General features: G+C 31.2%; 1 protein-coding gene across 6 annotated transcripts in view; it reads right to left on the bottom strand.

Annotated features, from left to right (window-relative positions):
* The window catches only part of LOC111706347 (uncharacterized), a 44,568-nt gene extending 23,592 nt beyond the window's left edge, over positions 1–20,976 (bottom strand). For 3 of the 6 annotated variants that reach the window (XM_023479198.1, XM_023479200.1, XM_023479203.1), the window contains exons 1-9: positions 20,886–20,976; positions 13,913–14,014; positions 13,531–13,573; positions 13,077–13,121; positions 10,325–10,386; positions 9,347–9,454; positions 7,849–7,941; positions 1,404–1,497; positions 479–575 (exon numbers count right to left, since the gene is read on the bottom strand). In XM_023479198.1, coding sequence (XP_023334966.1) covers positions 479–575; positions 1,404–1,497; positions 7,849–7,941; positions 9,347–9,454; positions 10,325–10,386; positions 13,077–13,121; positions 13,531–13,573; positions 13,913–14,013 — 643 coding nt within the window. In that variant the 5' untranslated portion in view covers position 14,014; positions 20,886–20,976. Of the gene's footprint in view, positions 1–478; positions 576–1,403; positions 1,498–7,757; positions 7,800–7,848; positions 7,942–9,346; positions 9,455–10,324; positions 10,387–13,076; positions 13,122–13,530; positions 13,574–13,912; positions 14,015–20,301; positions 20,350–20,885 lie in introns of all 6 variants that reach the window. The other 3 variants (XM_023479199.1, XM_023479202.1, XM_023479201.1) reach the window with 3 other exon arrangements.
* Positions 20,977–22,095: the final 1,119 nt, after the last annotated feature.

The following is a 22,095-nucleotide window of genomic DNA, read 5'->3' as shown; positions in this document are numbered from 1 at the left end:
TAACATTCTGAACATTATGAACAGAATATTCCTAACATACTGAACATTATGAACAGAATATTCCTAACATACTGAACATTATGAACAGAATATCCCTAACATGCTGAACATTATGAACAGAATATTCCTAACATACTGAACATTATGAACAGAATATCCCTAATATTCTGAACATTTTCAACAAAATATTCGAAACATTATGAACATAATTTATCCTTAGCATTTTGAACATTATGAAAAAAGCATATATTCCTAACATTCTAAACATTCTGTTTATGGTTTCAACTAAATTTTCTCAATTAAAAACACTTTGGGATCGTGAGAATAAAATGTTAGGTTCTAGTTTATCAACTTGTTCAATCAACATTATGTTTAAACTTGAATTAGGAGTTAAGCGCAGTTAAATCAATCTTCCTTTATAAATTTCCAACTCTTTGCAAAATAGGTTTTGAAGTAAAATCAACGTAATGGTCTGTCCCTGAGTGCCCCTCGGAGTCCCGAAGAATATTCTCGAAAAATGTTTTTGTAAGATCAGGAAGGATTTCATTCTTGGATCTCGATATTGTTCTCAGAGCCTGGACAGAATACCAAGATAAACAAACAGAAAACTTTTAGTATTTCAGAGAACGATCCTTTCCTAAAATTATTTTTATTACCCCCCCCCCTCTCCCCTGGCATAGTAAACATACTCGAATATTTGCTACCCTAACGATTTTGGTGCGTACTTCAGCGATCTGCAGTACTCTGACCGAATAAATAGTGGGTTTTAGCCAAAGAGAATAGAATATATATTAGAGTTGAATTTAGACACCCCCTCGGTATGAATTTTGTCAGTCCCTTTCAGCCTAAAAGGGATTTCGTAGTGTACAAATCATGTAAAAGTTCACAAATTATTATTAATACAGTAAGTTCCCTAGACTATCCATTTCAATTTCGAATTTTTAAAGCTGTTAAATAAACTTTATAAAATGAATTAGGTGAATAAAAAACATCATTTGATTTATAGTTATAACGGAAAATCATCGTTTGTAAAGTGAAAGGCATAGAGTCTATGTGAAATGATCATTGGTCAATTATGAAACCAGCCTATTTCATAATTTGGGTTTCTTTTAATATTAATTTTAGATTTTCTATAAAATGATGTTCCAGGGCCCAAAAGGTTATATAGCAAAATTTGTGAAGTACACCTTCAGTATGGAAACTGTACAACAAAATGGTCGTTTTACACTTTTTCTAGTAAATTCCACTCTAATATATATTCTATTCTTTTTGGTTTTAGGGGACAGTTATTATTTGTAGATTTTTATAATTTTTGTGTTTTTGCATTCCTTGATATACATGGTTAACATTCCCCCCCCCCCATCCAACCCTTCATTAAAAATATTATATCCTGAAGTCTGTTCCTGAAGGACATTATTATAAAGTTGTTTGACACTAGCTGTTTTCTTCAGGAGTTTAACCTTCGACTTAGGCAGGTTGAACAGGCTCGGGTCCGGACTATAAAATATAAAAGATTTAGGTGGGTTGAACAGGCTAGGGTCTGGACTATAAAATATAAAAGATTTAGGCAGGTTGAACAGGCTCGGGTCCGGACTAAAATATAGCATTTATTGAAATCGTGTACAATAGTTGATATTAGGTCAGATTAACAAGCTTAGATGGATACAAAATATGTACAATTTACATAAACTCATTACTAAAATTATTTAGGAAATGGAAACGAATGAGTATGTGTACTTTTGTACAAAAAGACAATACATTTGGAATCAACAAATAATAATTTCTACAGAAAGTGAATTTGTTTAATTATTGACAAATATTAATATTATCCAGGGCCCAACTCAGGACAAAAATTAATATTATCCAGGGCCCAACACAAGAAAAATATAGATATTTTCCAGGGCCCAACTCGACTTGACCAATATGAATATTATCTAAGCAATTTCTGAAGCAATTCGGCTCAATTTGGCTCACGCCTAGAGTTTTTGAGCTACAGCCTTGAAACTTTGCATGCAGGCGCGGAAACACTCCAAGATCTGGACAAATATAAATATTATCCAGAGCCCAACTCATGACAGATATAAATATTATCCAGGGCCCAACTCAAGAAAAATATAAATATTAACATGCCTGTTGAGGACAAGTGACTTCGAAAAAAGAGAACAATGCAATTTACAAAAATAGAAATTGAATAAATTCTAAAGTGCTGAGAAGAAAATAGGGGTGGTGAGGGGTTAACTTAGATGATTTCTTTAAGATTTTTTAATATGTCTCTAAAGTTATTATTGTTTCAGAGGTATTTTTCAATTTTGCTAAATTAAAATTTTAGAATTTGGGATTCTGAATAATTTATAGAAATTCTCCGGAGACTCTAGAGAAAAATATTATTTTAAAAATAAAATTTAACTTTCTCTCCTTGATCTATCTCAATCTTATTCAACTTGAACATTTTCACATTAATGAACAATTAAAAAATTGTTGCCTTCAAGGAAATATCAAAACTACCGCTTTTGCTTTGGAAATAAAGAACTTTTTCAAATTCCATTATTTACCAAGGATGAAATCTTATTTCAATTATTTGCTCAGGATAGAATCTAATATCCATTATTTGCTCAGGATAGCATCAAACTTACAATGTTGGCTCAGGATAGAATTCTACTTGAATTATTTTCTCAGGATAGAATTTAACTTCAATTGTTAGCTCAGGGTAGAATCTAACTTCCATTATTTGCTTAGGATATCATCAAACTTCCAATGCTTGCTCAGGATAGAATCTAACTTGAAATATTTGCTCAGGGTAGAATAGTACTTCCAATATTAGCTCAGGATGGTATCTTACTTACATTTTTTGATCAGGATGGAATCTTACTTCAATTATTTTCTCAGGATAGAATCTAACTTCCATTATTTGTTCAGGATAGAATCTAACTTCCATTATTTGTTCAGGATAGAATCCAACTTCCATTATTTGCTCAGGATAGAATCTAACTTGAATTATTTGCTCAGGATAGAATCTAACTTCAATTGTTAGCTCAGGATAGAATCTAATTTCGATTATTCGCTCAGGATAGAATCTACTTTCCATTATTTGCTCAGAATAAAATCTAACTTCTATTATTTGCTCAGGATAGAATCTAACTTCCATTATTTGCTTAGGATAGAATCTATAACTTCCATTATTTGCTCAAGATAGAATCTAACTTGTATTATTTGCTCAGGATAGAATCTAACTTCCAATGCTTGCTCAGGATAGAATTTAACTTGAATTATTTGCTCAGGATAGAATCTAACTTCAATTGTTAGCTCAGGATAGAACCTAACTTTCATTATTTGCTCAGGATAGAATCTATCTTCAATTATTTGCTCAGGATAGAATTACTTCAATTATTTACTCAGGATAGAATCTACTTTCCATTATTTGCTCAGGATAGAATATTTTATGAATTATTTGCTCAGGATAGAATCTAACTTATATTTTTTGCTCAGGATAGAATCTAACTTCAATTATTTGCTTAGGATAGAATCTTAATTCCATTTGTTGCTCTCAGTCCTGAGCAACATTAATATATTGCTCTAAATATGTTTACTACTCCGAAGGACTGAAAAATCCCCACTTATAAACTTAATTAAAAATACAATTAATCTAGAGGAAAAATATGATGGAACTAGAGGAAAAATATGATGGAACCAGAGGAAAAATATGATGAAACCAGAGGAAAAATATGATGGAACCAGAGGAAAAATATGATGGAACCAGAGAAAAATATGATCAATTCATAGAAAAAATATAATAAACTCAGAGGAAAAATTGAATAAACAAAATATCAAAACTGTATAAAAAGTCAGTTAAAAAACATAGCAAAATATAATTATTAATTAAGTTAGATGCTAAATCAAAGATTTCTCGGAAAGGACAAGATATGCAGTTTCAAATATTCAAATGAAAAATTATTTTTAGAATAGTTTTTATTTGGAAAACGGAAAATGATTTTAAAGTTATGAAAAATTCACAGTGAAAATAAAACAAAAATCGTAATAAATCGTTTTGAAAACTTTTTTACAAAAGTTTCAAAACGACTTTTGCAAGCTTTAAAGATAATGAAAATAATACAATCTGAAGTACTATCTATGAAATCTGTGCTGCTGTAAATACAATATGGTGCTGCACACTTTTAATAAGCAAAATTGCATTGAAGTGCATAAGTGCATTGAAGTGCATAAGTGCAGTATAGATTTAGGATTTTAGATATAGAATGGTATTAATAAATACATACACCGGGTGTTCCACCAAACATGAAAAAAATGTCAGAACCTACAGGGTGTCCCACATCAAATTAGATCGTTTATCTTGGCTTTTAGAGTATTATGTGCGTATTTTGGAACGCTCTGTACTGTATAGTTACAAAATGTAGAATTGGGAGTTGTATATACGTTTTTTTAGATATTTTAGAATTTTGGGCTTTTAAGAGGCTTCACAAAAATCTACAAAGTTTTAAGTTATTATAAAATAAATTTTGTACAAGTTTTCATTTGTGAAGTTATGCAAAATTTCGACTCTGGCAGAAAATATCTACCCCAAGCAAAATGAATCCTTCATTAATTGTTTGTTAAAGAACTGTTTAAAAAACTGTTTGATCTGAAATTTTCTGCCGAAGTTAAGATTTTGCATATCGTACAAAAAGCTAATTTAAAAAAAAATAAAACTTTAAAATAAGTTAAACTTCTTAGAGTCTCCCAACAGCCTAAAAATCCAGAATGCTTAATTGCAGATAAAAACAACCCCAAACTCTAACCAAATGTGTATAAAAAAATTTGCATGAATCACAAGCACTCCATAACCTGGTGACCTCATTTACACTTTGTAATTGCATGCAAAGACGATCTTCGAGTCGTCTCTCAATTGTCATGTTTAAATGGAAACCCTGTATGTAAATATTATGATATATAAACTATACAAAGATGAATTATTGAAACTAGACTAGTGTAATAAACAAATATCTTTATATATATCTAATTCAACCATGAATACCAAACCTTCTCCCAATCTTAAACTAGACTAGTATAATAAACAAATATCTTTATAAATCTAATTCAACCATGAATATCAAACCTTCTCCCATCCTTAAACTAGACTAGTATAATAGACAAATATCTTTAAATATATCTAATTCAACCAAGAATATCAAACCTTCTCCCATCCTCAAACTAGACTATTGTAATAGCCAAATATCTTTATATATATCTAATTCAACCAATCCTTTGTCTCCCCCCTCCATTCTGTTTAAAAAAAATTTAACCATTTCGTATTTTCAATCCCCAAAGCCCTTGCTTTTTAACGTAAGGTAGGATATTGGCATCCATTATACGTCCCTACCATATTCTTCTCTTTGTTCTCGTCCGAGCCACCTCCTAATTCTCTTCCTTGTCATATTTTTCTTTTAAAATGTCGAATTCTTAAGATTTAGTTAGACCTATTAAGAAAACTTAAATATTGAGTTAAATTTGAAAATGAAAAATCAGTTTAGTTCGTAATCGTAGACCTTAGAGTTTTCCAACTATGAATTCTGTTAGATCAAAAAATTTAAATTTGAAAATCAAAGTTTTACATCAACAAGTTTCAAAGAATAGAAAATTTTGAATTTGTGGCCAAGACTTAATTCCTTTCACTTACAAAAAAAACCTGACAGCATATTCAATACTCAGCACATTGGAAAGTAGTGTGTATTCATAGTGTAGCCAAATCTTTAGCATGGACTTAAAACTTTTAAAGCTTAAGAATTAATTAAAAATGAATATTGGTTTCGGTAATAAAATGAGGAGGCAGTAACTTAAATAAATGTTGTGGCTGGGTTTCCTGTCCCTCAATAATTCTTCCTATTCCCCTGCTTAAAGGGACTGCATATGACACTCCATAATCTATAAAAAGATGCCAATGTAAGATTCACAACGGTACCATTTAAAGCTTTGCCTGTTGAAATACGAATTAGATTTTAATATTTATAATTTAGTAGACTGATTATTTTCAATTTTGGTCTTTCTACAAAATTAATCTGCGCATTTCTACTGCATGAAAACATGTTGAAAAACGACAATATCTTCCACATTATTGATCAGATAATGGTTTCATGGACAATGGATAATCGTTATTAATCTGGCATTATATTGCGGGTCACTTAAAAATTACGGCAATGCTTTATAATATGAACAATAATTTTGTTTAAACTTTCTTGATGTAAATTAATCTTATCAATTTGTGATCAACAGAGTCCACAATATTCCTCTTAATTTTAACATACGAGAGTTAGGGACCGATGCAGGGAGATTCATTAAAAATTGAACTTCTTTTTGACTTACATATACATATATGGATTGGAATCGGTGAGGAGGCATCTTATGAACTTACAAGTTTTAGTCTAAAGTCACAGATTAAAAAGAAGAAACAGTAAATAACCCACCAAATGTGAATGCAAATTGAAATACTAGTTTTAAAATCTCCTTGTAAACTGCAAGCTTGCGTGGTGCATAGTTCATTGTGCAGTGCAGATATGTATTCACAGTGATGCTGAAGGAAATCAAGACTTTTGTTGTACCCAACCCAGGGACTACAATTTCCTAAAACTACATGTCTCTACGGAACTAATGAGCCATAAAACCACATTCTCCTATGAGGATTTTTGAAATAAATCGAATTTCAAAATTGTTAACGAATTAAGGTATAATTCCTACTGTTGGAGAATTCCAGAACTATCGAAAAGCCTAGTTTTTGACATGCTTTTCATTATTCAAAGCCTTATACAAATAAGGATATTGAAATAAAATGAGAATGTTTTAAACATTTTTTTAGATCTCTAAAAATATCTCATCATTTTGCATTTCTCTTTGCCAATTCTTGCCTGAACAGAAAAATGAATGCATCTTTAGAAAAACAAAAATATGTATTATATTTTTTGCATATTTCAGTTTTATGATTTTATGATCCTAAACTGATGTTAATTAGCCAAAAGCATGAAAAAAATCAAATTTCCCGCCATAAATATTATCTTGCTTTTGGTGTAAACAGGGTTTCCGGAAACTTTCAGAGATTTTAAAAGTTTTGAAAACATCATCTTGAACCCCTGAATAATGCCTGAATTTGCATTTCAAGTTTTTGTTACTTATAAGGCGTTGAATAATGAAAATCATGCCAAAAACCAAGATTTTTGATAATTCTGGAAGTATCCAACAGTAGAATTTATGCCTATTCGTTACCAATTTCAATAATGGATTTATTTCAAAAATCCCCATAGGAGAATTTGGTTTTATAAGTCATTAGTTCCGTATAGACATGGGTTGGGTACAACAAAAGTCTTGATTTCCTTCCGCCCCACTGTGTATTGCATACAGGGTTAACCAAATGATGAGGCTTTAGTGACGACCATGGACTACCATGATCATAAAGTCTTTTACTCTCTTGAACGAATTTTTGGTTCTAACTCGCCCTTATTTCGAGTCTTTGTTTAACATATTCATCTTATCTCCATGTCATAAATTTGTTTCATATAAAATTCATGCATTTTTAATGAAAAATGCTCATTCTTAATCGGTAACACTGCATGAATAAAGTTTTCTAAGTGCATAGGCTAACTTTGAAGTAATTCGTAACAAAAGTGCAAAAACCGGTTTGAAAAAAATTCTAGTGTGCAGAGGGCTGGGACCGGTTTTGTTCCGGGCATACAAACTGGACAGCTGATTGGTGAAACCAGTTTTTCCAGTTCTACCTGAGTGTTGCAGGTGACATCTTGTGAGCTTGTTTCCCCGTCCTATGTACAACATTTATTGTGAGAAAGTGATTTGAAAAAGAAAAAGAACCTGAGAAATTGGGTTTTAGACTCCGTCGGAGACGTTTCCGGACTGGAGACTAGACTTCTGTTCGGGGATAAACACATAGTGAAGGAATTCTTCCTGGAACAATGTCAAGGATAAAATTATTCTAAAAATATAAATAATAATTACTTTTTTTCGCAGCGCTGGATTTAAAATTCCATTATATGATTTCTGCAAAAGATGAATATGAATGAATTAGCATGCACTGTACAATGTACATACAGTCACAGAGCCCAATATATGAAGGAATTAGCATGCACTGTACATACAGTCAAAGAGCCCAAAACTTAAGGGTTAAGAGTGACAGAGTATCATTTTAAACCAAGCCTCAGAAACCCATCGGGTTATGCAATTTCAAACGTTTTTGTTTAGTTAAATTGTTTTTTGTGTATTTCCCGTTTTAAACTGTACAAAGTACAAGTAAAACCAAGCAAATATACGGATTCAGCATGCACAAAAGAGAAAGGAAAAATCTTGCCTTTATAGTAATACTTTTACAGAATCTTTGGAATTTTAAATCTTAAAAATAAAACCATATGAGTTTCTCTAATTATGATTTGATTCTATGTACTGAAATGGGTAATGGGGTGTGAGTAAAAATTCATTTTTACAAGTATATATAATCTTCAAAAATTAGTCATATTAGGATAATCTAATCACCAATGCAACTATCTCGTCAACTGAAAACTAAAAAATGTAAAGTATCAAATATTAACACTTCAAATCAATATAATTTTTTTTTTTTTTTAAATATTAAATATTAAATTGAAAATGAATTCCAATCTACGCGTTTAGACCAAATTCTTCGCTAAACATTTTTATGTGAGCTTAGTTTTGTAAACCACTAATAAATTCAAATATTGCCAAAAAAAATCCTCACGAAAAATTTTAAGTCAGAACCGATCAATACTATTATATTGCCATCAAATTTTTCTACAAAGGAATTAAGTCTTTGCCACAAACTCTGATTTTCTAATCCCTATATCTTTGCATCCCAATGTCGTAAACCTTTGATATTTCTAACTTAGATTATTTGATATACAAGAATTCATAGTTTGATATATCTAAGGTCTACGGCATTGGGTTGCAAAGATATAGGGATTAGAGAATCTGAGTTTGTGGCAAAAACTCAAATCTTTTGACTTTACCAGAGATCCAGCATATTAAAAAATTATGTAGAAACCCCGGTTCTCTCTGGTGCCAAACTTAATTCAGACGTTTTCTTACCAATTCATAATGATAAAGGATATAATATGAAACAACTAAAGATTTTATGTGACTCTTTATTAATGTGAAATATTTCACTTTCTGTCGCGGCTGTCCCAGAAAGTGATTTGCGGATTTCTACAGCAGTTCTGACGAGGATAAATACAATAAACTTTTTAAAAAACGTCAAAACTCGAAGTTTATAAAATCAATTTCAGCAAACCAATTCTGGAACGAAGAGATAGAAAAGAAAAAAAGATGACTGTCTACTGTCTACCTGGAACTGCTCTTTGAGTTGACTTTACTTGATGTATCCGAGTTCTTCCTAGATCCTGGCTTAGAACGCTGGGGGGAGGGAGGACATGTCAGGACTGGAGATATCGAGCTAAAAGTTAGAAATCCATGATGATCAAAAATATCTTTTTTTTTTCTTTTTTTTAAAACATGGAAAATCAAAAACGCGTAATCTCGTCTTCTCAGGAATTTTTAAAGATCAGGTGCGCATGGGTTGGTTTTCTTAAATCCTCTGAAACGATTCTTCTAATTTATCTAATTGGTTCTGAATCCCCTTTTTGAGATAATTCCCTTAAAATGATTTTCCAATATTCTATTTACCAGGAAACAGAAAATAAAACTTCCATTTTACAATTGGAAAAATTTGACAAGTTTATGCAAATGTAAAGAAAAGTGTAAAAAGTTTATGCAATTGTAAAGAAAATTATGAAAAGTTTATGCAAATGTAAAGAAAATTGTAAAAATTTTATGCAAATGTAAAGAAAATTGTAAAAAATTAATGCAAATGTAAAGAAAATTGTAAAAAGTTTATGCAAATGTAAAGAAAATTGTAAAATAAAATTTGTAAATGTATAGAAAATTTTAAAAAGTTTATGCAAATGTATAGAAAATTGCAAAAAGTTTATGCAAATGTAAAGAAAGGGTGTAAAAAGTTTATGCAAATGTAAAGAAAACTGTAAAAAGTTTATGAAAATGTAAAGAAAATTGTAAAAAATTATGCAAATGTAAAGAAAATTGCAAAAAGTTTATGCAAATGTAAAGAAAACTGTAAAAAGTTTATGCAAATGTAAAGAAAATTGCAAAAAGTTTATGAAAATGTAAAGAAAATTGTAAAAAATTATGCAAATGTAAAGAAAATTGCAAAAAGTTTATGCAAATGTAAAGAAAACTGTAAAAAGTTTATGCAAATGTAAAGAAAATTGCAAAAAGTTTATGCAAATGAAAAGAAAATAAAAATTACTTAGAATGTTTCGGAGATTGTGTTGCAGACTTGGAAACTTGAATTTCAAACTCAGGTTCGTCCTAAACATTATATTATATTGCTTTAAAGGGATCATTCACATATTATCTAAAGGGAATGTTGATGGCATTTCAACGGACGGTACAGGTTGCATTTCTGATTCTCAATGGTACCCTTTGAACGCTTTGTCTAAAATGCTAAAGATAGTTTTTGTGAAAATTGATCAATTTAATTTTAGTCTAATTACCTTTATAAACGGGACTTGCGGAAAGGAATTGAGTCTTTGGAACAAAATCAAATATTTAAACCACAATATCTATAAAACTTGATGCTGTACACCTTTGATATTTCAAACTCAGATTAAATGATCTTATAGAATTCATAGTTTGAAATATTTAAGGTCTGCAACATTTGGTTCCAAAGATATAGTGATTAGAAAATTAAAGTTTGTGGCAAAGACTCAATTCCTTTGCATAAGACGCAAGAAAGGAAACGACAAACGCCGATATCTTTCTCAATATTACACAAATAAAGTTTATAGGGTACCGCTGTGAATCAGGCATTCAATGCGTACAAATAGGATTACTTAAGCACATATTTTTGCAAAAGAGATATTGTTAAAGTAGAGATGAGCATCGAGCTTGAAAAAACAATATTTTTTACTGAAAGAACGAATTTTCCAAAAAAGATTTTGAAAAACTATCGTTTTAGACTGAACGAACAATTTTTGGAGCAAAATTTTAAAAAAATAACGTTTTTCTCTGAACGAATGATTTTGTTGGACGAAAAATTTTACTGAACGCTCGTTTTGTGAGGAAACGAACGAAAAAGATATTTTAATAAATATTTTTTTTGAAGGATAAAAAAACGAACAAAATGAGTTGAACGAATGAAATGAAAAAAAATCGAACGTACCCATCTCTAGTTAAAGGAATATTAAGTTTAGCATATTAAACAAACACAAAAATATACTTTATCAATAATTCTCTTTTAGAAGTTTAATGATGAATATCAAATTCATATAGTATACAAAATTTAGGTCAGATTATTGATTCAGTTTGAATTCTGGAAAACTGTTTATAATTTTGCAATTTTTTGTTATCATTTAAAATTTTATTCTTTTAAATTCTTTGCTTTGAGTATCAAACATTTCTTCAAACTTTATCTTTTACTTTATCTTTCTTCAACAAGTTAGATTAAAATATAAACTTTTTCTCAATTTAATGACTTTCATATTTGGAATTGAATTTTTTTCAATCTAAAAAATTTCTGAAGAAAAAGAACTCATATAGAGAAATATTAGAATCTGAATCATTTTACCGTTGGAAGCAATATATATTTTAAATTATCATAATTAAGTCTATTTGACAAAAAAGCACATTTATAGGATAAAAGAATTATTCCAAGGGTTCTATCTACTGGATAATGATATTTTGTTAGTAAGTTATTAAATTGTATGAAAGAAGAAGAAGAAGAAGAAGAAGAAGAAGAAGAAGAAGAAGAAGAAGAAGAAGAAGAAGAAGAAGAAGAAGAAGAAGAAGAAGAAGAAGAAGAAGAAGAAGAAAAAGAATGTTCTGGATCAGAGAGAAGGAAAATTACAATGCTGAGCTTTAACCCTGGATTGAGACCAGAATATGAATGTATTCTCCAGGGAATAGAAAAGTAAGAAGGCAAATCATTCTTTATCATTTCTTTCAAAACATAAAAAAACCAAATTACCAAAGGGATATAAAAATAATACAAATATCTATTTAAGGACCCAATTAAAGGGGCTGTTGACTTAATTTAATGTGACGCCCCATTTAGAATTTCAGACCTGATTCACAACGGTACCAAGGAAATTCTTATCTGAGCAAAACTGAGGAAGATATCATCGCTTTTTTAGCCTTTAAATATATTGAATTCTGTCTGTTAATTTTCTTTTATCTATTTTTAACATTTATTTTTAAATTTAAATTTTCATTGTTTTAACAAAGCTTTAAAAAGAGCAGGGAATTTTTTCTCTGGCTGTTTTATCTTCTTTTTAGCTGATCATACATGTGTTTTCTGTTCCTCTCTTTTAGATCTACGCATTCTGATCCCTTGTAATTCCATTTTTTCTTTTCTATTTGTGTGAGGGGTGTATACCCCCCATATACACTCCTGGCTAAAGTATCTATAGTTGGTCATTTTCTCTCTCTCACCCTATATCTCTGAATACTTTTAGAAGCGCCGAGAAAGACCCAGCTGTTACTTCTCTGAAAGCTAAATGTACACTGTTTCTTTTACCTTTCTTTTCTTCAAAAAGCGGCATATCACTTTTTTACAGAAATCACAAAGGATATTTTTTATTTTCAGACAAAGGGTACTATTGTGAATCTAGTAATTTCAGACAAAGGGTACCATTGTGAATCTAGCAATTTCAGACAAAGGGTACCATTGTGAATCTAGCAATTTCAGACAAAGGGTACCATTGTGAATCTAGCAATTTCAGACAAAGGGTACCATTGTTAATCTAGCAATTTCAGACGAAGGGTACCATTGTGAATCTAGCAATTTCAGACAAAGGGTACCATTGTGAATCGGGCATTTTACATCCACAGCCCATTAAAAAGATTTTTGGCCACATATCACATATTAATACATTGCATGCACTTTATATGCAATATATATTTCTCAATTTAAACACGATTGTATTTTATTTTCATTTTCCATAATCTTGTAAACATTGTTTTTGATGAAAGGAAACAGAGAACTCTTTTAAAAAATATACTTCGTCAAAGTTTGGTTGAATCTTCAAGGGTTTAGTCCACAGCACCTAGTTTATATTAGTGGTAAAAATTAAATATTGAAAAAAAACATTTATTAAGATTCTGTTTATTTGCCTGTTAATAATGAAATGTAATTAAAGGGAGGGTTCTCGAAAATTAAGTTATGTCTCAAATAGGAAAGAACCCGAGATAAATTATTTATCTATTGTTTCATTTCTATCTGATGTTTCTGAAACCAAAAAGAGAATTTAAAATAAACTGTGTATCATGGATTTTAACACTGGTTTTGTATTAAACGAGTTTTTTCTCTAGCGGAGCCGATAGCATCGTGTTCGGTTTATGTCAAACTCCCTTAACCTTTACAGAAACATCTAATAGAAATAATCTATTTACAATTAAAGTAGGGTACTTAACCTTCATTATATGCGAACACCCCCTTTATAAAGTAAATCTAACCTCAGGTTCGTCAATAGATAGAACAATAGTTGGAGAGGTTGACCTAAATATGCATGAAATTATCTAAACGCATGGATGGACTAGGGTCAATTTGAATTCGTACTGGACCGACCTCTTCTACTGGGCTTAATGACGTACGGCAAGTACCGGCCCAACCTTATCCTATGTCGTCTTTCTTTAAACTTTAATGGCGCAGCCTGACTTTTCACAGTACTAGGACTAGCATAGGCCTATTTGACCTACTCCACTAGTTTAGTTTAGTAGTTTAGTTCATAAGAACATTTCCAATATTGTTTGAACTTTGAAAATAAAAACCTTTAAAGAAAGTGTCCATTGAGTAGCGGTGAACTATAAAAAGATCTCAAAAAAGTCTTTATTTTACCTTCGAAATAAAGGACGTAGATCTGGGACCTCGAGGCTACTACGAACTGTTTCCATGCTGAACTTTTTTTGGACCTTTGGGGGTTTAATTTGTAGTTCCATCCTGCAAAATAAGATTGAAATTATAAAATTAGTTAAACGCTAAATATAAACTTCTTTAAGCCAATAAATAGGTGATTAGACAGATATAAACTTGTATGAAACAATTTGTATGAAAACTTTTGAGTTTGACAAAATCTTAGAACTTAGGGTTTGGTTGGTTAGGCTGGCATTCAGCACTGCGGCTAGAACTCCAAGGACATTATGGGAAAGGTGAGTGCTGCGGCTAGGAGAGGCTGGAGGACCGAGTCCAGAAAATAAGACATAACATGGAAGCCAAGTGCTACGGTTAGGACATGATAAGGAAGCCAAGTGCTCTGGCTAAGACAAGATATGGAAGCCAAGTGCTCTGTCTAGGACATGATATAAAAGCCAAGTGCTCTGGCTAGGACATGATAAGGAAGCCAAGTGCTCTGGCTCAGACAAGATATGGAAGTCAAGTGCTCTGGTTAGGACATGATATGGAAGCCAAGTGCAGCGACTAGGACATGGTATGGAAGCCAAATGCTCTGGTTAGGACATTATATGGAAGCCAAGTGCAGCGACTAGGACATGGTATGGAAGCCAAGTGCTCTGTCTAGGACATGATATGGAAGCCAAGTGCTCTGGCTAGAAGATGATATGGAAGCCAAGTTCTCTGGCTAGGACATGATATGGTAGCCAAGTACTCTGGCTAGGACATGATATGGAAGCCAAGTTGTCTAGCTAGGACATGATATGGAAGCCAAGTGCTCTGTCTAGGACATGATATGGAAGCCAAGTGCTCTGGCTAGGACATGATATTGAATCCAAGTACTCTGGCTAGGACATTATATGGAAGCCAAGTTGTCTGGCTAGGACATGATATGGAAGCCAAGTGCTCTGTTTAGGATATCATATTGAAGCCAAGTGCTCTGGCTAGGACATTATATGGCAGCCAAGTACTCTGGCTAGGACATTATATGGAAGCCAAGTTGTCTGGCTAGGACATGATATGGAAGCCAAGTGCTGCGGCTTGGACATGATAAGGAAGCCAAGTGCTGTGGCTTGGACATGATAAGGAAGCCAAGTACTGCGACTAGGAAATGATAAGGAAGCCAAGTGCTCTGGCGAGGACATAATATGGAAGCCAAGTGCTGCGGCTTGGACATGATATAGAAGCCAAGTGCTGTGGCTTGGACATGATAAGGAAGCCAAGTACTGCGACTAGGAAATGATAAGGAAGCCAAGTGCTCTGGCGAGGACATAATATGGAAGCCAAGTGCTGCGGCTTGGACATGATATAGAAGCCAAGTTGTCTGGCTAGGACATGATGTAGAAGCCAAGTGCTCTGGTTAGGACATTATATAGAAGCCAAGTGCTCTGGCTAGGACATGATATAGAAGCCAAGTGCTCTGGCTAGGACATGATATAGAAGCCAAGTGCTCTGACTAGGACATGATATGGAAGCCAAGTGCTCTGGCTAGGACATGATATGGAAGCCAAGTGGTCTGGCTTGGACATGATATGGAAGCCAAGATTTCGAAAAAAATTGTATATTCTGAATTTGTCCCTTTATATTTTATCCTGCTGTTGAACACAATAATAAATATCTAAGAAGCAAATAAAAAACACAAATATGTTTACAAATATGTTCAAAATATGTTCAAAATATGTTCAAAATATGTTTACAAATATGTTCGAAATAATATTTAAAACACAAGACTAAGAAAAAAGCATTACAATCACAGAAATTTTATCACCAGATGATCAAAAAATGAAAGAAAATTATCACAACAAATCTAACGAGAGTGAAATGAAATCACAACCAGGATTAAGTCACAATATTAAGAATTACGAGCTGAGGATGCAAAATCACAAAAAATATTTTTAGAACAGAGTTAATTTATTCATCTGTAAGTAAATTCAACTGAAACATTTTGCTTTACTTACAAATTTTAGGAGAAATTAATACAATTATTTTAGCATTCAAGCACTTTTTTTACCTTGCTTGGAATTAACATTACACCAATTTTAAACTTTAATCATAACATTCCTTTAAAAGTGCAAGAAAAAAAGCTAAGAAAGCCTAGAAAACATAACAACTTTATTGTAACTGTATAAAAATAATCTAGAAAATATAGGAACCGTGATATAACTGAATTAGAATAAGCTAGAAAATATAGGAACCATGATATATCTGTATAAGAATAAGCTAGAAAATATAGGAACCATGATATATCTGTATATGAATTATCTAGAAAATTCAGGAACCATGATATATCTGTATAAGAATAAGCTAGAAAATATAGGAACCATGATATAACTGTATAAGAATAAGCTAGAAAATATAGGAACCATGATGTAACTGTATACGAATAAGCTGAAAAATATAGGAACCATGATGTAACTGTATAAGAATAAGCTAGAAAATATAGGAACCATGATATAACTGTATAATAATAAGCTAGAAAATATAGGAACCATGATATATCTGTATAAGAATAAGCTAGAAAATATAGGAACCATGATATANNNATTATTTGGAATAAAAATACAAAAACCCCATGATTATGGTTGAAAAAAAAGGTTTTTGTCGTAAATAATCCCTGGCACAACTTCTTTGTCCGACATTTTAGATAAACTGCTGAAAAGTGTACACTGTGTGTACTGTGTACACTGTAACCTAGGAGATAGGAGATATATCGCTTGTCAAAGCATTATTAAATGGTGTGACAAAAGATTGCTAACTCGGAGAATAATGTGACAGAACTCATACTTATTGCGATAGAATTTTCAAATTTGCATGTTATCTAGCACTCATTATAAATACTGGAACAGAAGTTTTTTCTTGTTTTAATCAATATATTTCCTGTGACAGTAACATTTTCTGGTCAAGTTAATTATAAGAAGTGTGACAATAAATATAAGTAATGGGAGGTTTTTTTAGTGGTTTTCATGGAACCTATTTGTTCTTCGACAGCATTTTACCAGATTTGGAAGAAATGTTTTTCTAACAGTGTGGGCGGAATTTGTTAGAAAAAATAGATGCATCAGTGTTCGTTTAGTATCCAAGGAGGTTTAAAGCATTAAATTTTAATAATTTTGATAATTCACATAACAGTTTCCAATGACCAGAATATTTTATTGATCTTTTATGTGAAAGATGGATCCCATGTCAGACTTCGACATCCGTCTTGAGTTTACATCACCGCCCAGAGACAGTACACTGCAGTGCAAAAGATGCGTACACCTCTGAAATATCATTCCTTGCATTATAACTTTGTTACTGAGTAAAGAAAAAGTAAAAAGAAAAAGTTTGTTGTTAATGTTAATCTGGGAGTAACCAGAGATATCATATATATTATATCTATATGGATATGTAAGATAAGATTTTTTCTTTGTTTTTTTTTCTTTTTTCTTAATTAATATTATGGCTCTCTAGTCTCGACTCTAGATCCTTATATTGTCTTATAAAAATACTAGGTATTTAGGACACTTTACCCTCCTCTTTCATTGGCGACCTTAAGTGGGGGGGGGGGAGAGGAGACATTTTCCTTTGGAAAAACAGTTTCAACATTTTTAAAACCTAAATGTATATTCAAGAAAAACTGCACACGTGCAAATTCCCTTTGTGTGTGCAAAAATCTGTGCAAAATTTCTTAGCAAAAATTTGAATGATAAAGAATTATCTGCTTTCTTTAAAAATTTCTATTACGAAATATGTTCCTTAACAACTAATTAGTTTACTGTACATTTTTTTTTATATTTTTCATCATCGCTATTGATTAACTTTAAAAAACCGATTCTCAAAATGTAACCTCGAAAATAAAAAATCTGAAAGAATTTCAAAGGTCAATAATTTTGAGGTGGTAAGGGTTGGGGGGTCCAATATAGATCGGGAGGGTAGGAGGAGGGGGGGGGGTTGCCTCCTGCGCGTACTTTTCTATATCCCCAAGAGACCTTTCCTTCAGCATTAATCCCTTCCAGCCATATATATCACGGTTTCCAATATAACAGTATAGTCAATTATCAGGGATTAAAATTTAATCTTGTAATCCGTTATTGGATTAACAATTATCCCACCAATATCTTCATGTTCCAGAAAAGGGGGAATTTAATAATTCCTAAAAACTGGTTTATATCCTCAAACTTAAGTTTTCAGAAACTTTTATTTTTGCAACTGATGTTGAAGACTTTAGACATTTGAAACTTTGAACTATGTTGGACAAAAAAGTCAAAGCTTGAAAAATGAAGGGTTGACGCCATAAGTTTTCAAAAATAACTGGATTAAAAATTTCTAGACTGAGGCAAGTATTCAGTCCCCAATCACTCAACTTTCATTGGTCAAACTTCAGAAAAATTGACCAATGACAGCAACGTTTTTATTCTGCTCTGATTTAAACCAAGGAACTATATACAGGAATGCCCAACTCAGATATACGCAAATTGTATACTGTACACTGTGGGAGGAATGTAAATAAACCCAGTGCCCCCACGGAAGTTGAAGAAAAAGGACTACAGAGCGAATACATATGATTTTTGGCTTTCTGGTCAATAAGGAAAATACAATAGCAATATATTCTTATTCCACCCCTGGCCTTGGGCCCTATTCTCTCAAAAATGATGCGTTGTCCCTGAATTCTTTGTTTTGATCTCATCCCACTGCAGTACACAGATTTGACGCATGAGATATGGCGGTTCCTGGTCTATATATTTCTTGATTTAAATTATATTCGTCTATTCAAATGTTCTCGGGCTTTAGTAGGTGTTGATCATTTATTGACTAATCTTAAGCCAAAACTTTTGTGTTTTTGAATCACGTGATCAAGCATTGAATTTTATATTGTGCTGACCTACGGATTAATTTTATATTGTGCAGACCTACAGATTAATTTTATATTGTGCAGACCTACGGGATTAATTTTATATTGTGCAGACCTACGGTATTAATTTTATATTGAGCAGACCTATGGATTAATTTTATATTGTGCAGACCTACAGATTAATTTTATATTGTGCAGACCTACGGTATTAATTTTATATTGTGCAGACCTACGGGATTAATTTTATATTGAGCAGACCTACGGGATTAATTTTATATTGAGCTGACCTACGGGATTAATTTTATAAAAAAATTTTCACACACAAGTTCAGACCTCATGAAACATGATAAATTGATGAAATTAACCAACCAAAAAAAACTAAGAACCCCAGTCATAATTTATTTTAAACGTCCTAAGTTTCCGTACTTTTTGTGTTCAAGAAAAGAATTGAGTTTTTGTCACAAACTGAAATTTTCTAATCCTTATCTATTTTGAACCTAATGTTGGAAACCTTTGATATTTTTAACTTAAATTATTTGATCTGATAGAACTCATTTTATGAAAAATCTAAGGGTTGCATAGGGATTAGAAAATCAGAGTTTGCGGCAAAGGCTCAACTTCTTTCCATGTTAGAATAAGTTTTCTAACTTATCTAACTTTCACAACTTTTCTAACATTTCTAACTTTTGCAACTTTTCCTTCTCTATCGCTAATATGACAGAACATGAATTTGGAGCCTAAATAGAAAATTTATTATAAAGTTCCAAAAATAAAGTATTATAAAGTTCCGAGAAAATCTGTCATATTCTATGTATGTTCAATTCAAATGTTTAATTATTACATAATTTAAAAATTGATTGATAGATTTTAATTCATATGTGTTAAAACTGTTTGAAAACTGATTTCGTAGACTTTTAATATTTCAAACTACAAAGGCTGTTGGATCAAATAATGAAAATTTAAAGTATCGTGCAAAAGTTTAAAAATGAAAGGGATAAGAAAATTAGCGTAGTTTATGTTCAATTTCTTTAACTGAAATTTAATTTGGTTGTGGTTTCATTTTACTGTTCAATCATTCTTGGAATTTAATATTTATTTGTCATTCTTGCAATGAAGCCAACAAGTATATTTTTGATGCGCAATGTGCAATTAGCTTTTATTTAGAATTACAATGGTGCAACTTAATTTGTAGCTGTAAATAGTTTTTAATTAAGCTTAAGTTTTGCAAAGTTTTTGATTCTTGTTTTTAACATTTTTATTTGAACTTTTACGATATTTTGCAAAAATCAGATTTTAAATATTTAAAAAATTTGGTTTGCAATATTTGCTCTTGTTAAACTTTGCAAAATTTTTTCTCCGACAGAAAAAAAACAAGACTATAGTTTGTGTTAACAATAGGAGTTACTGAATTTACGAAAACCTTTAACCATCGATTAAATGCTAAATTTTTTGTGGATTTTGATATTAAAAATAATGTGCATTTTAACTATTTTGACACCACACCTACCATAGTTAAATTTTTCCTCACAAAATTGATCAGTTAATTGTCAGCAATCTATATATATTAAAAAGTCGGTGATGGTGACGGACCAAACCTCAGCAGAGTAAAAAAAGTAGATGTTCGTTCCACATTTATTGAAAATATATTTCGGTCTGGGTTGACCCTCGTCAGTTCTCACGATAATAACCATCAAAATCGATAAAAAAATTTTAAATATATAAAAAATATATATTATATATGAGTAATTTTTGGACTAACAAATTATTTTTTATCAGGAAGTCAATATTTTTTTGTAACTTTCCCTTTAAAAGCGTCGAAAAAAAAAATCGAAACAATTCCCATAAAAATCCTTATTTACAAATTCTGCATCTTATTTTAAATGTACTTGAACAATGCGTATTTTTGCAAAAAATAATTCTGAGGTTTCTTATAAATTCAAATTATATTATCAAGAGTGTAAGACGACATTACCTCTCTCTGTTAATCAGAAAATGTTTGTATACGCACTTTACGCACTTTACGCACTTTAATCATTTATTTTACTTTTTCACTGATAACTAAATAGCTTATGAAGAACCATTGAATAATACCTGTAAACGGAGTAAGAGAGAGCAGATCTTAAAGATATTTTCTATTCAACTTGATTTTATGACATTTAATCTAAAATAAAAAGAGAAATTAATTTATCTTTTATTCAAGTCATGCAACGGTTAATACTAGATTGAGAAACCAAACCCAAACCAAACTTTCTCTATTAAAGTCAACTCACTTAATTTAGAATTTTTAAACCAAGCTAAGGACATTCCCGTGGGTCCCCATAAAAAATGTGAGGCAAATCGGTCAAAGGGTTTACGAGTTATGATCAGACATACAAACAAACATACAGAAATTACAATTTATAGAATACTGTTTAAAAACTCAATATCGTTTGAAAAATCTTACAAAACATTTGTCATAATCTTAATTAATTATTCAATGGACATTTAAAATTATTTAAAATATTTGTTGTGACATTTTAAAGATTAAATATTTTATTATTGTGTCTTTAACCAAATATGCTTAATCTTAAACCTTATTTAAATTGAAATACAAAACTTGAGAAATGTATGGGAGTGATTTATCTTAATATTAAACTCCCAGGTGCAGTTTAGGATCAAGAATATTTTGATCTGAGGTGGTAAATAATGAATGAAGGAAAAATAGTTTAACTAATTCTTTTTATTCATAAATTCAAAACTCTGGTAAAAAAGGTTGAGCCTATGCCACAGATTGAAATTTTCTTATGTCTATCATTGCATCCTGATGGTGTAAACCTTTGAAATTTCAAACTTAGCTTATTTGATTAAACAGAATATTCATATTTTGAAATATCTAAGGTATATGGCATTGGGTTGCAAAGATATAGGGATTGGAAAGTCCGAGTTTGTGGCAAAGATTGCGAAAAGATAGTTAGCCTAAAGAACAAGATAAATATCTAAAATATGCCGACATTTTCTTTTTTCCTAATAAAGTAAGATATATTTCTTGTTTCTAACATTTTTCATTAACTTTTCATCATAACCGAGTACAGGGTTAGCAGGGGACAACTATCAGATAAAGAATTGAGTCTTTGCCACTAACTCTGATTTTCTAATCCCTAGCTTTATCCTTGCAACTTGCAACTCAATGTCATAAACCTGAGATATTCCAAACTATGAATTCTGCTATAGATCAAATAATATAAGTTTGAAATATCATTTAAGCCATCCGGATACAAAGATATAGAACTTAGCAAATTTGAGTTTGTGGGAAAGACTCAAC

The sequence above is a fragment of the Eurytemora carolleeae genome, unplaced genomic scaffold, assembly GCF_000591075.1.
Source record: "Eurytemora carolleeae unplaced genomic scaffold, Eaff_2.0 scaffold721, whole genome shotgun sequence".
Taxonomy (NCBI): Eukaryota; Metazoa; Arthropoda; class Copepoda; order Calanoida; family Temoridae; genus Eurytemora; species Eurytemora carolleeae.
Note: the sequence above shows the minus strand (reverse complement) of the source record. Positions and strands in the feature narration are given on the sequence as shown.